Source organism: Calliphora vicina, chromosome 1 (genome assembly GCF_958450345.1).
Source record: "Calliphora vicina chromosome 1, idCalVici1.1, whole genome shotgun sequence".
In the NCBI taxonomy this organism is placed as follows: Eukaryota; Metazoa; Arthropoda; class Insecta; order Diptera; family Calliphoridae; genus Calliphora; species Calliphora vicina.
This window is the reverse complement of record NC_088780.1, coordinates 89984776-90000085: the sequence shown is the minus strand read 5'-3', so window position 1 is coordinate 90000085 and position 15310 is coordinate 89984776. Positions and strand designations below refer to the sequence as shown.

General features: G+C 32.7%; 1 protein-coding gene across 1 annotated transcript; it reads right to left on the bottom strand.

Moving 5' to 3' along the window:
- Positions 1–4665: 4665 nt before the first annotated feature.
- On the bottom strand, positions 4666–15310 carry LOC135963315 (mucin-5AC). Its single transcript, XM_065515113.1, has 8 exons — positions 14471–15310; positions 14180–14400; positions 13007–13719; positions 12751–12802; positions 6047–7882; positions 5458–5599; positions 5233–5391; positions 4666–5157 (listed from the first exon to the last, which is right to left on the bottom strand). The coding sequence occupies exons 1-8, from the start codon at positions 14696–14698 to the stop codon at positions 4942–4944; spliced, it is 3567 nt and encodes a 1188-aa protein (XP_065371185.1). The 5' UTR covers positions 14699–15310; the 3' UTR covers positions 4666–4941.

Genomic DNA, 15310 nt, shown 5'->3' with positions numbered 1-15310 from the left:
TTAATTTGTTTAATTACACAAATCCATCATACTTTTAACTTAAATTAAACAAAATATTTATTGCTTCGAAAAATAGGCACTATAATATTGCAGCTGATTATCTAAATAAGACATTAAGTAAAATTAATAAGGGAGAGGAAATGAAGGATATGTGATATTAGGATTTCTTGTTTTTTTTTTATTTATTTAAGCAGTTTTATTAGGCAGTCTCCATAATTGGTAATAAGTTTCAATGACAACTTCACAACAAATACGATGATCACAATACAAACAAAAAAACATGCATTTATCTACTCACGACTTCAGTTTTTGGCAAATGAGTTCCGTTTCGATGATTTTTACAATTTTTCACACAGGGTATCTTTCATAATATATATTATGTATCGCTCATTTCCGACAAGATGACCATAACTCAAAATTTGTATAAGTACTGCAATATCCCACATTATAAAATCTCCATTATTTTGGAAGTGAGAGAGATTTTTTGCCATAATTAGCAAAACTAAAACTTAACACGAATTTTGTTTTACATTCCCACGACAGCCGGTTCTACGCACCAGAATGACCCGAGTTCACTCGCCCAAGGGCTGTCAACTCAGCAATCACTGCTGCTAAAATAACAACAACAAATTTTGTTTAATATCAATTTAAAATTTTATATGTATATCAGGTTTTCTACAAACAATTTTAAAACCTGAATCAAAGTTTCATATAATAACAAAATCACATATATTCAAAGCTATGTTTTTTAAGTTATGTACATTAGAGTGACCGTAAAAAATCGATATTCGTCTGGACCCCAAGAAACGATTCCCCTTTCCAGATATTGAGATAGCCGAAATTCGAGCTCGATTAAACGACGTTAACCCGTGCTCGTCGCTCAAAGTTCAAAAAAATCAAAATTTTTTGCCAAAAAGCTGACATACAGAGACATAACTCCAGGACGGTAAAGAATAGAAACACGTTTAATATATCAACAGAAAGCTAATATTGTTTTTCAAAATTTATGTTATATACATAATTGTTGTTATTTTAAGTCAAACCGAGTTACAACAGCCTTTAGCCCCAAAAACGTGACCTGGTACTAGTAGGAGCCAGTTTGGGAGTATTCTATGAATTTTAAGGGTTTTTACATAATGTGTCTCGGAATTATAATTTTTTTGTTAAAAAGTATTTTGGAACTCAATTTTCAAACATAAAAAGCGTTTTGTTCAAATTTAATCTTTTATTATTTGGGAATTACCGGAAAAAAAATTGGATTTTTTCGAACTTTGGGCCCCGAGCGGCACGGGTTAACGTCGTTTAATCGAGTTCAAATCTCAATATCTGGAAAGGGGAATCGTTTTGTGGGTTCCAGACGAACAAGATTCCGACATTTTTCCCCCATATGAGATCCGGTCACCCTATTGTACATATAGTGGCTCCAACGCATAATCGGACAAGGTTTTGTCTAATGTAAATTGCATATCCTTTGTTGTCTAGAATGGCCTGTAATCGATTTTACCAAGTTTTGGCACACTTCCGTCTCTTTTGAGTTCCATGCTTCTAGTAAGGACTCTTCTAGCTGAACTAACGTGTGACTTTTTATTTGATGCACTCTCCTAGCTAAGTCCTCCCAAGATGCTCAATTACATTAAAGTCTGGAATTTGTGCAGACGTTTCTATATGATGTGGGCTCGGGATTGTTGTCTTGAAAAAAGGAAAAGATGTTTGCGATACCAACTTTTTCGCACATTGCTTTACATTTTGTTTCAAAATGGTTCTAAATTGTGAGAAAAACAAATCTGTCCATTTTGCCTTCAATAAAATGCAAATTGCGTACTCCGGCACTCTACATGGATGGCAGTGTATATAAGGTGGTCGTGAGAACATCAACCAGTCAGTATAAGTTGAAGCATTGTTAAGTAAAGATAAATTAACTGTCTTACATTGTGCTTCATAGGTAAACTGTTGTTGTATACATTTAAATAAAGAGTTGTTACAAATTTTAAAGGAAATAAACCACAGTTTTTAAAGGGTAAAAACGTAACAATACTTTATGTTGTAATCAGTTGGAATCGACCTTGTAACCGAAAACTTTTTATTTTTATACAATTTGTTAGTTTTTATACATTCACCTTCCTGAGAAGGGTATATGTATATAAGTTTGTCATTCCGTTTGTAATTTCCACAAAAGTATTTCCCTATAAAGTATATATATTCTGGATCCTTATAAATAGCGGAGTCGATTAAGCCATCTCCGTCTGTCTGTCTGTTGAAGTCAATTTTCTGAAGACCCCAGATATCTTCGGGATACAAATCTTCAATAATTCTGTCAGACATGATTTCGAGAAGTTTCCAATTTAAAATCAACAAATGGCTCAGATATGAGGAAAAAACCAGGACAACCTCGATTTTTGACCTACATATGTATATCTGGATTACTAAGTTATTAATATAGACAAAATGGATATTTAATGATAAATATTTCAAAGCCCTTTGCAACGACGTATATAAGACCATAGTACGTTTGACCTACAATGGGTCAAAATCGGAAAAAATATTTTTTAACTGGAATTTTTTTTTCACCTATAAAATTTTCAAAAACAAAAAATTTTTTTAAAAACAATAATTAAAAAAAAATTTAAATAACAATTCGAAAATATTTTTTTTTCCAAAAAATTAAAAAAACAACTTTAAAAAAAAAATAAATTTTGTTTACCTAAAAATATTTAAAATTTGTATTTTCGATTAGAACATATTCATCCTTATCGTGTAAGGCGTTGGCGTTTAACAACATCTACAGTTCCTTACTAGATTAAAGATAACATGGTAGCTGTTTCAGTAATCTAGAATAAAAATATAAAAAACCACCTTCACGAGGAAACCAAGGTTCTACCGGTCAAGGGACACAACGTAATGTTGACGCAACAGTTCCTTCTGGGATGTCACCGGAGGAGTCATCCAAACTTCAACAGCAGCTACGGAAATACGAGGAGAGCATACAGAGGTATATGCAGGATCCTTTTGATCGTCGCTCGTATATGGCAGCTTTGAACGACATTCATAGAGACGCCATCAATTCCGCGGTAGCAGAATACCGTATGAATGTCGTACTTGGAGGTCGCCCACCACCGATAGCAAACGCCGAGAAGATTCTGCCGCGAAAACAAGAGTCGTTCTGGTACAACTTAGATCAGGATAGAGCAACAGGCTTAATGCCGTTTGGTCCCGCATAGACCGTGCCGTCTTCAACTTATGCCCAGCATGTGGTCAGTGTCCTCATGACACCCTCCACATATTCGACTGTTCAGCCAACCCTACTTCACTACGTCCTATGGATTTATGGCCTCATCCTGTTGAAGTAGCACAATTTCTTGGACTTGAACAACATGCAGAACCCCCAGAACATCCAAATTGATTATTGTAAAATTGTTCATGCTGCTACAACAACAAACACTAAACCATGTCACCACTTAGAATTTAATAAGGAACCAGAATATATATACTTTTGTGGGTCTGCGATGAATATTTCGATGTGTTACAAACGGAATAAAAAAATCAATAAAATAAAAAATATAATAAAATATTAATTTGGTTGTTAAATCAATTTAAGACTTTAAGATTATTTAAAATAAAATAATCCAAAAATTTGATTTGCACCATGAGTTAATTGTTTCAAAACTAATATTATGTAGTCTAAAGAAGGCATCAGCTACATAAGATACGAATATTTTTTAAAGATAAAACTCAAGTTCTTAATTTAAAAAAAAAAAATTAAATGAAATCGTAAATACTGAATATGGTCAAATTCGGAAGATCCAAGGTTAAAAACTTAGTGTTTTTTTGCTCTTTGGTGAAGATCATGATATGTATTTTCATTTTGAGGCTGTTTCAGCATCATCAAACACTTACCAACTAATAAACATATAATTCAAAGCATTTTTACGTCCACATGTTGATTTCATATGCATACAATCAATCATCTTCATAAGTTCCGGAAAATTTGGTAGGATACCGATGTACATTTTACTTTCAACATTATTTAAGCCAAAACTTAATTTTCCATTCCTTCGACGAATCATTTCGGGCCATTTTATACACGGTTTGTATTTTGCTCTTTTGGAAGTGTGTGTTAAAAATTGAATTATTGCTTCAAAAATCTGGAAGACTGACTAAAACTTTTACAAATATTGGGGTATAAAAAAACAATAAGGTTAAAAAATAAACTTAAAAAAGGAAATGATTCCATACATAATAAACTTTGTATGTATATCAAGTCAAACAATTGACTTATTTAATCTAACTTTTTAACAATTTGATTTTATCCGCGAGCCTAAAAAAGTTGAATGTAGTTAATTAGTATTAATGTTTGCTGTTTGCTTCCTTACTTAATTTAATTAACAAATTTTGTTTAAACATTTTTATAATTTAATTTCTTTTTATAATAGATAACTATGCCAAAAATGCAAAAATGTATATTTGAGTTGAGTATTTTTTTTTGTTTATAGTTGATTGAAGAAAAATTATCTAAATTTTAAAAAATTTCATATTATGCCTAAGATTATATTCTAGTATATATGTATGTAAGTGTGTATAAAATATGTAATTGCAAAAATATATATATTTATGTATATATATGAGAGTGTTGTTATTGTTATATATATCAAAATGTCTATATATGTAAGTACTTTATAAATGTATGTCTCTAATCTAATATATACTGACTATAAAAGTTTTTCATTATACGAAAACTTGTTTGAGACATTATTAAGTTTTAAAAAATACATACTACTTTGTATTATTAAAATTGGAATAATAATGGTTACTAATTGCAAAAAGTCTTAGAGAAAACAATTTAAACGTAAAAATCTTACCAATGATGAGATTGAGAGTGTCTTAAAATGTGAATGCTTTTAGCTTTTGTTTTGTTTGTTTTACAAATTAATAATAAATTTAGGGTTATTGCACCAAATAATCCTTATATCCGCGTAATGATTTGAGTTGTTTCTTAAGTTTCGTTATTAAATCTGACGGTTGCACCAATATGGAAATATCACGACCGACCGAATTTAAGCGGTCGCGTATTTCATTATCTTTAAAAAATAAATTCAATGGACGGCCATTTATTTCTGTGAGTACCCAAAATGTTAAAGTAGTACCATCACATGACTGGGCCTAGAAAAATATAAATACATATTTTTTGTGGGAAATTTTACAATATTTTTAAAATTTTATAATTTAAGATATTACCTTAGGGGGTAGACCATGTCTAGCTGCTAAACTGTTTGGTACTACATCGACTATAGTAGCTGTATTACCGTCACGTATTAAACCTAAACATTGACCTTCTCTTTCTCGTCGTATGGCATAACCACGGCCAAATGGTATACGACGTACCAAGACTTCGACCTATAAGGAATTTATTAGCTTTTCTATGATTCTTTTTAACAAAAGAGATTTTACTTTTACGCTTACAAATAGTGTATTGGTATTCCGTATAATTTTGTTGGCTTCTGTGGCTGAACTTATTGTTACACCTGCTATCGAAAGCAATTGATCGCCAATATGTAGCGCGTTATATAAAACAGGATGTTCTTTTTGCTTCCAACCAGCCACCCTGTTCATGAGGAAACCACAAATATTATTTCACATTACTTGGCTCCAGAGCTTCGAATTAATTAAATTTTCCCTCAATTCACAAAATTTTTAATTCAGAATTATAAATATTAGCAATTCATTCCATAAAACCATTTCCGACAAAACCAATTCTTTAGCTTCATTCAATGGCTTTTAATTAAACTAAATTTCATCATTGAATTTATTCATAGCACAATTCATTCAACATTTGAATTATTTAATTTGTGTTAATTCAAATCGAATACAAATTGAATTAAAAGAAAATATGTATGTATATTTTCTCCTGTGAATTAATTCGTAATAAAATGTTTAAGGGTATGGTTGAGAGAAAGAATTTAAATTGATTTCGAAAATTTAATTAGGGATTAATTCATTCGAATCTTTGCTTGGCTCTATGTTTGCAATTAAAATGTTATGGTATACTTACCAGACAGCACCAAACGAATCCACCCATGCAATTGAACCTACACAATCTTTACGTCTTAATTGCAAACGGACACCACCAGGATGCATTATTTCACGGCGTAATTGCATTACTTGTTGTTCTCTTAAAGTCATACGTTTGGCCGGCGATGTGGTATTACCTGGACTAGAACTTACACCAAGAATATTTTCCGCTAAACGAAAAGGCTGGGGAGGCTGACGTAGAGGTCCACCACTGCCAACATTAGCACGATTAGATGGATCGTTGTTATTAGTACCACGTGCATGTCGTTGTGACTGAGCATCCGAAGTAGACGAACTACGCCTGCGCTGTTCTAAAGCTTCAGATGTTGTACGATTAACGGCTAGGTGTGATGGTGTTGCAGTTATGGAGGCGGAAGAACCAGAACCATTATCATTGTTATTGGCCGTATTTGATGATTTACTACTGTTGGCATTAGTATTTGAGGATTTTGTTTTTGTCACCGAGAGTTTGTTAAGGAAATGGAAATCTTTTCGACTAGGTCTGCTTGTTATAACAGCCTCTGTTAGTCCTCTCGTTAGAATGAATGGAGGTCTAGCTGCAGCTGGTTGTGTGGGTCTGCTATTTGTGGGCGAAACAAATCTTCTTCTACCCATAGCTGGACTGCCCATATTCACAGATGACATCGGTTGATCTCCAGTTTGTTGCTGCATTTGTGTGGGCGATTTGTGGCGCTGTTCACCACTGTGCTGTTTAGTTGTTGAATTTTGTGATTTTACTTTTTTATCGACACCATTTGAGGCTGCTGTCGATTTTCCCAAAGCTGATGCTCCAGTATTTTCTTTAGTACGTTGTTTTGATTGTCGGTGATGTGGCGAACTCCATTTCGGTGATATTGGTGTGACATTATGAGATGAAGATGTTGTTGGTTGTACACTACCAACTGGATCAGCTGTGTTTATTGAAGCACTATTTGAAAGAAAAACCTTCTCATAATGAAGTCCATTATTTGTTTTATTTAAATTTGTTGATGTGCTGGAAGTTGCAAATTCATTAGAATTTTTTCTTAACACTGCTGCTGCTGATGTTATTGTGGATATTTCTTCACTGGTCGTTGTGTTATTTACTGTAATATTTGTTATTCCGGACGTATTAGCTGATAATATAATTTTCTTAGGCATTTTAGGCGTGGACGTGTGTGATGCTGAGGCAGATGATGAGGGCGGTGTAAAACATGTACCATATGTGTTATCAGTACCTGCCACATGTACTGTTGTTATTTTGCTATGCTCATCTATTCTTGTTGAGGATGATATTTGTGATTTTTTAACTGGAGTTGTATATTGATTACCTCCCACCATTGTCGTTGAATTACCCATTACTTGTATAGTACTGCTATTATTATGATTGTGATTACTACTACAGCTACTTTTATTACTACTGGACGGAATTATTTGTACATTACTTTTGTATTCATTATGTTTTATATTTTTTGTGACTGACACATGGGCATCGGGAAATTTAAACACATCTGCTGCAGCTGCGGTAGCCGTTGTTTTATGTGGCAATTTTGGTGGTTCATAATCACTTTCACCAGAACTAGTTGCCGTCTTATCGTTTGTGTTTTCTGTTGATACTTGTATTATTGTGATATTGGTATTGGATGTATCATTAGATGTTGATGATGGTGTGGAAGTATCTGAATTAATTTCCAGTTCTGTTATGTTATTGCCCTTGCTACTAGTATTGGCTACCATTTGGGACGATAATTTTTTATTAGGTTCAACTTTGTCATTAATAGTTTGCCTTTTCGATTTGTCTACGGCACCTGCGGATAAGGAGCGTGATGTTTGTGGTCTAAAAGAAATGGCACAGGTTTTACTAAGTGGAAATGGTAATAAATAATAAAAGACACTAACAAATTTCGACACATGCTCATCTCTAATCAAATATAAATAGATAAATTAACATTAACTAGCTTTTATTTAAATGCTATAAAAAAAAGAGTAAAAACTTCAAATTAAAATATGATATAAAAGCTTGACGTTTATAATTTATCTTCTTCTGCTTATAGCAACTTGAATACATATTTAAAATTTTCGAACATATCTTAAAAATCTTAATTCTGATACTACAATAAAAATATTTTAAAATTCATGAAACTTCTCGAAAATGTAAGAAACTGGCCTCAAATAAAACAAAAAATATTTTAACAGCTTTAAAAAAATTGTGGAACATAAGTTTAGGTTTATTCATGATCTAGAGATTATTTTAACGCTTTAACATTTTTTTCAACACAACTTCGAATTTTTTAATTAAATAATGTGATCAGGTATATGCATGAATGCCAAATTTCCACCTATACGGGAATTGGTTCTTTCATTTTATCTCCTTTTTATGTGGTATGACACAGTGCTAAGTCCAGATTTTTTTAAATTGCAAAATTATTACCTCATTATTATTATTATACCGCTAATATATAGTTAACAAAATATATATTAGCTGCATACTTGTTGTAATTGTAAATTTTTCAAGGAAGTATTTTTTAATTTTGAAATTTATTATCTTCTCGACTACTGATATCAAAAACGTTATTCCATTAACTTTTGAGTAACTTTATTAACAATAAATACTTTATATCATATAACATTGTTAAAACGATAAAAATAAAGAAAACCTGTTACAACAAATGTGCTAAGTCCGTTAAAAAACAATAGTCAATAATCTATCTCTTTTTTGAATACTTGGACCAGAAAGGGACAAACAGGGGGAAACCCCGTAAAATTAGTACCTTTAGTTCTTAAACAATCAATACTAAACCGCTAAACTGATTTGATTGAAATTTCGAACATATATAGATCCTTACTTGGAAGCATCAATAGGCTATATCTTCTTTAATTACTTGGACCATAAAGGGGTAAAAATGGGGAAAAACTGGATAGATATGTACCTTTAGGATTTAATCATTGAATATTCGTTAAAAAGGAAAAAAATTTTAATTTAGCTCACTATAGTCACAAAAATATGTATTTAAAAAGTACCTTTTCAAAAGTAAAATTAGGAATTTTGTGTTTATCCAAACTGGTCCGATCCTCTTGAAATTTTCACGGCATATTCCTATATATTTGAAACGATCAATAGACTGCTTTTTATTTTGAAATTTTGAAAAACCTAAGTCTGTTGTCAAAAACCTATCTCTTGCAACAACAAAATACATGCTAGACCAGTGTTGCCATTTTGACGCTTTTCGGGTTGTTGTTGTTGTTGTAGCAACATGAACAATTTACAATAATCAATCTGGATGTTCTGGTGGTTCTGCATGTTGTTCAAGTCCAAGAAATTGAGCTACTTCAACAGGATGAGTCCATAAATCCATTGGACTGAGTGAAGTAGGGTTGGCTGAACAGTTAAATATGTGGAGGGTGTCATGAGGACCCTGACCACATGCTGGGCATAAGTTAAGGACGGCACGGTCTATGCGAGACCAAAAGGCATTAAGCCTGTTGCTCCATCCTGATCTAAGTTGTGCCAGAACGACTCTTGTTTCACGCGGCAGAACCTTCTCGGCGTCTGCTATCGGTGGTGGGCGACCTCCAAGTACGACATTCATACGGTATCCTGCTACCGCGGAATTGATGGCGTCTCTGTGAATGTCGTTCAAAGCTGTCATATACGAGCGGCGATCAAATGGATCCTGCACATACCTCTGTATGTTCTCCTCGTATTTCCGAAGGTCCTGTCTGACATGCCTCGGGGGAGATTCCAACTGTGTGATGTTGAAGTTTGGATGACTCCTCCGATGACATCCCAGAAGGAACTGTTGCGTCAACATGACGTTGTGTTCCTTGACTGGTAGAACCTTGGTTTCCTCGTGAAGGTGGTGTTCGGAGGTTATTTGAAGGCAGCCTGTGACGGTCCTTAAGGCTGCGTTTTGACAGCTTTGAATATTTCTCCACTGGGTATCACTCAACGAAGGCGACCACACTGGAGCAGCATAGTTGACCACTGACCGGCCAATCGTTTTGTAGGTAGCAAGCAAGGTTTCTTTGTCCATACCCCAAGTACTGCCGGCTAGTGCTTTGAGGACCTTGTTCCTATTTCGCTTTTCGGGTGTTTTATGACGCTTTTTTGGTCTCCTTACCCTTTTATTTTTTCCGAATACCCCTTTTTAAAAAAGTGTATTTTTTGACGCTTTTTCCAGATCTGAGGGCTAATTAACGCAGTCGAACACGATCGAATACTTATTCGAACGTTCGTTTTTTGAATTTTTGGTATTCTCTTATTTGATATCGAATAATTGGGGGATTCAAACGGTCTCCTATTAGGTCGTATTGTCATAATGTCATAAAAAAATTTTTTAGTTTAAACAAATTTTTGTTTGGTTTAAAACAAAAAAGTTATAAACTAATAAGACTTTTTGAGCTATGCTTATTAGTTTGTCATAAAATAACACTTTTTTTGTTTGCAAAACAACAAGAATTTGTTTAAAGTAAAAAAAAAATTACGACATTACGACAATACGACCTAATAGCAGACCGTTTGAATCCCCCAAATATGTATAGAAAATTATGATTGCGTTCGAAATTTATTTCGATTACGAGTGGAACAATTTGCACCCTGAGTATTTCATTAAAATCGTTTTGATGATGATTATTAAAAAGATACATTTGAAAATAAAATTGTTTTTCTGTAAAAAGTGATCCTTATTTTGATTTTTAATGAATTGTTATTTTATTTTAAGGTTTTGTTTACATTGTTTAATAATAAAATAAACATTTTAATTAAAAATTTAAACCTGCTTTTTATATTTAAAGTTTTTGGCTTTTTATCCTTGTTTTGAGTGCCAATTTTATTACCCGTTTTTAATGTGTTATTTGCAAAGCGAAAATATAAATTTTAAATTTTTTTTGTTAAAATTTTACTTTTTTCTCTTGGCGCTTTTTACTCTTTTTTTCGTAATTTTTTTTACCCTTTTTACCCGTGCTAGACAACACTGTGCTAGACAATGTATTTTGTTGTTGTATCAGAAATATTATTTGTTGTATTTTTGTTTGACAAATCGGAGTGTCTCGTCTCTATGTATAATTCTCTATGGTATTGTCGTCAGTAAATAAATACCTTTTAAAAAACCAGTTTATTTAGATTTTTCAATCACATTTATTTTATGTACTAATATTTTTTTGTAAATGAAATAATGAATTTAAATACAAGAAATCTACTTAAAGATGACGAACTCAACGAATCCATTGATTATGAACTAAAAGCAAACACCTTAGATCAACTATATAAAGAACAATTAACAGAATTAAGAGATTTAATATTCAAGAAAGCACAATCGAATGATATTGAAATATGCCGCAAATGGTTAAAAGTGTTCAATCAAACTTCAAAAGCTGAAAAAATGGCTAGGAATTGCTTATGTACTCTAATGCAGCAACAGATCAAAGAATGTGGTTGTCTTCAGGAGCCCTTCACTAATTTACAAAATTGCAATCGAGATTTAGAATGTATCTTACGTGAGTTAGATGATCAGGTGAGTGCTAACTTGAGCAGCCGGAGTTTCGCCAGCGTAAGCGATGATACATTCAAGTCACATTGCTTGGTTGATGAAATTCCTTTGGAGCAACATCAAACTATAAGTACACTCGTAAATGAAAATCAAAATATTGAGTTAAAAACTGAAACAACTGAGCTGACACGTGAATTGCAATCACTACGTTTGCAATTGACCGAAAAACTAATTGAAAATATTAAACTTAAAGAAATTGCGGAAAAGTGTCGCATGGAACGAGAAACATTTGAAGAATTGCTAGACAATATGAAAAAATCAATATTAGAAAGTATAAGAGAAAAACTACTGGATATGGAACAGTGTGGCATGATCAAAACACAATTTAAATTTTTCCAATTGATTTTTGCTCAATTCTCAAATGATAAAGAATTTATGGATATTGTAACCAAATATGATGTGGACTTGCAATATATTTTGCGTAAATATTTCAAATGTGAGTTTGATAAACGAAAAGCTTTGATAGCTCGTCATATCTGTCGTAAATTTGATAAAACCAAATCAAAATTGCGCCAAAAATACGAACAACGTTTCAGTATGCAAACACAAGCACACAAATTGCAATTGAAATTGGCTAAGCTGAATTGTTTTTCAATATTGCGACAAATATTCATTAACTATAATAACGAAAATGATAAGATCGGAGAAGGGTGGGAAATCTTGAGAACACTGGAGGAGAAATATCAAAATATTGTAAATGGTGATTTAAAATAGATTATTGTAATTTTAATATTTTGTTTATATTTATATTTCAAAAAATATTTTATTGCATACTACTATACATATTATATTCGCACATTTTTACATTTTTCTCGATACAGTCAAAAACGTTGTTCAGGATAGCATATAACCAACTGCATAAACATAGATCTACAAATATGCTATCGAAAAATTTAAATAAGAAACAAAAATGTTTAAGATTTTCTTATTTTTTCGCTTCAAAGGCGTACGAATGTCGGGTTTTGGGGCTGTAGAAATGGCCATATTTGTTTTTTTACCTATATATTATTTTAAATAAATTGACTAACATTTATTTGTCTGGGAAGTTGCGCTTTTTGTGAAATATGTTGTATAAGTGATGAAAACATTTATAGGGAATGCAAGTTTTGCTACTTATGGTTTAAACAAGATATATAGCAATAATAATATAACTTACCTTGGTATATAACGTTCACACTGCAATATATTTTCTAAATTTCTTATTTGATCTGAAATTTGAAATAAAGAAACAAATTAAACATTTTAAATTCACTTACTCCCATTAACACGAAGTCTAGTTATGCCTTAACTAATAGTTATACTGTCGGTTAAAACTATTTTTGTATGAAAACAGTTAATATAACTATTAGTTAAAACATAACCGGACTTCGTGTTACTGGGGGTTATACGTATAAATAAAAATCATTATTAACCTGCCGAAGCGCGATGAGCTGCTAAAACATCTAAGCGTACGCTATTGTTAGTAAATGTTCCACTTATATCACTGGTATTTGCACTGGGTTTACGTAATAATGGACCTATAAATTCTTCCTCTGTCGAAGTATCACTTAAATTAAAATCTCTTTCCATAGCTAAAGAAAGAGACGATGAACCAGTAACAACGTCGTCTGGTTCTATAGAGGACGAAGAGGAATTAGCATCATTTAATTGCTCGCTATAAGCACTAATTGGATCCGATAGCATATTTAAAAGATTTTGTGTTAGAGTATTTGACATGGATGTTAGATGCGGCACAGTTGCCGTCAAATTCGTTGTTGATGTGGTTATTGATGATGCTTGTGTAGTTGTCGTCGTTGTTGTTATGTCTGTGGTATTGCAATCGTTTGTTATAAGTGATGAAGATGTACCTGAATTATTGATCGAATTTCTTGCGTCATTAGCTTCTAATGCTGTTGAGTTCTGCTGAACGTGTTGTTGAATACTAGGAGGTATAACTCTTTCCACACCGGGTACTATGGCGGCTGGTACCGGTGGTGGTGCTGGCAATGGTGAAGTCGGATCTCTTGTTGGCAATAGTGGTGCCCTTACTTCTGGTAGTTTTGTATAAAGATTTTCGCGCGGTGAAAGTATTTTCATTTCTCTTAATTTTGAGCGTAATGTTTCGACCCATTCTTGCATAATATCCCTGGATATTTTCATAAAACAACAGAAATTATAATTAATTTGTGCAATAAAGAAATTATTAACTAAAATGCTCGTGGTGTTGAAGAATGTTGTAATTGGACTGTATTAGGCAAAACAAACAACAAAAAGTAGTAAGTAAACACAGAAACAAAACTAGTAGCAATCAGTCAATAGTGAGCTGGTTAGTAGGCCAATAGACTATGTATTTCAAATGGGAAGTTTCCAATGAAAAATCATATTTTGGGTGAGTTTTTGAATAACAGTCAATACTATTCTCATGCTCATTCCCCACTTTAAAAATATGATGTTTAAACCAACAACCTTCGGGTTGTTTGATGTAATAATCTAGAATATAACGTTTCAATCCAATTAAAGTGAACATATTCCATGACAAATATACATAGCAATTTGTAGTAGCAAACGTTCCCCTTAATATTATGAGCGTGTGTTGTTCAACTTACCATGACATAGCGTGAAAACGCACCACTTCATTGCTGAGCGTGACAACAAATTCGAATTCATGTGAATTTGGAATTAGTGCGTGAGAAATGTGCAATGTATCCTGCATGGAGACAACCCATTCGGGATTATGTGATGGAGCCTGTCGAGGTTCAGCATAACCTTCTAACAACGCTTCGGTATCATCGTGTACACAAAATACAACCCAACTGCGTTCAGATTTCTAAATGGAATTAACGAATATTGTAAACATTCCACGAATGATTTGTTTGAGCTAATATTAATAAACTTACTTTAGGTCCTACACATATTTTTTTACCCTCGGCTGTTAAACGTTTGAGCCAAGTATTCTTATGGATTTCACGAAATTGTGCATTCATGGCAGGCATTATAGATCCAGCCACAGCAGGAGTTAGCTGTTGTGGTGGTGGTTGTGGACGGGCACCAGGCAAATTTGTAGCAGCAGTAGCCATGGCAGAAACTGGTGCGGTTGTATTAGCTGTCACAATGGAAGAGCTCATTGTATATACATTAACTTTCTAGGTATTTTTATTTATTTATTGCATTTATTTGCTTTCATTCAACTCTTCTGCGTGTTTTCTTATTGGAATTACTAGATCATTTTAATTGACTTGTTATTAAAGTGACACTAAGTTTGTTTTTCTTTTGATAATTGATTCGTTGGCTGGTTATTAATGTGTTATTTGTTGTAGTGTTTTTTCTTTAACTAATTAATTCTAGTTAATTTCTAAACGCCAGCGTCGACGATAAACACCTGCCTTGGATTTTTAGGTTCCTTTCATTTCCATCTTTCGCAACCGCTTTGTCTAGTAAAATGTTGCTTTTTTCTTTTTCTTGATGTTTTTTTTTTCGTTGCCGCTGTATTATCTGTCTTTGACAAATGGGTCCTTGAGCCATTCATTCATTTACTGCAATTTGCGAAATGTTAGAATTTTTAGCCTTTCTTTATTCTAAATATTATCTATAATTTTCTTTTATTACAACACTATTATATATCTAAACAATACTTTATTTTCACTGTTTTTATATTATTTACATTAGATATGAAGTATTTTTACCACAATTTCAATAAAAATGCAGCAATTAAAAAACTCTCTTGCAACTTATTTTCG

What these genes read in the sequence shown, in the direction of transcription:
- LOC135963315 (XM_065515113.1), bottom strand. Translation starts at nt 14,698, where the DNA reads ATGAGCTCTTCCATTGTGACAGCTAATACAACCGCACCAGTTTCTGCC. An exon ending in AAATATGTGTAGGACCTAAA is followed by an intron (nt 14,401 to 14,470) that starts GTAAGTTTATTA and finishes AATTCCATTTAG; the next exon opens with AAATCTGAACGCAGTTGGGT. An exon ending in GATTCGTTTGGTGCTGTCTG is followed by an intron (nt 5,600 to 6,046) that starts GTAAGTATACCA and finishes CCTCATGAACAG; the next exon opens with GGTGGCTGGTTGGAAGCAAA.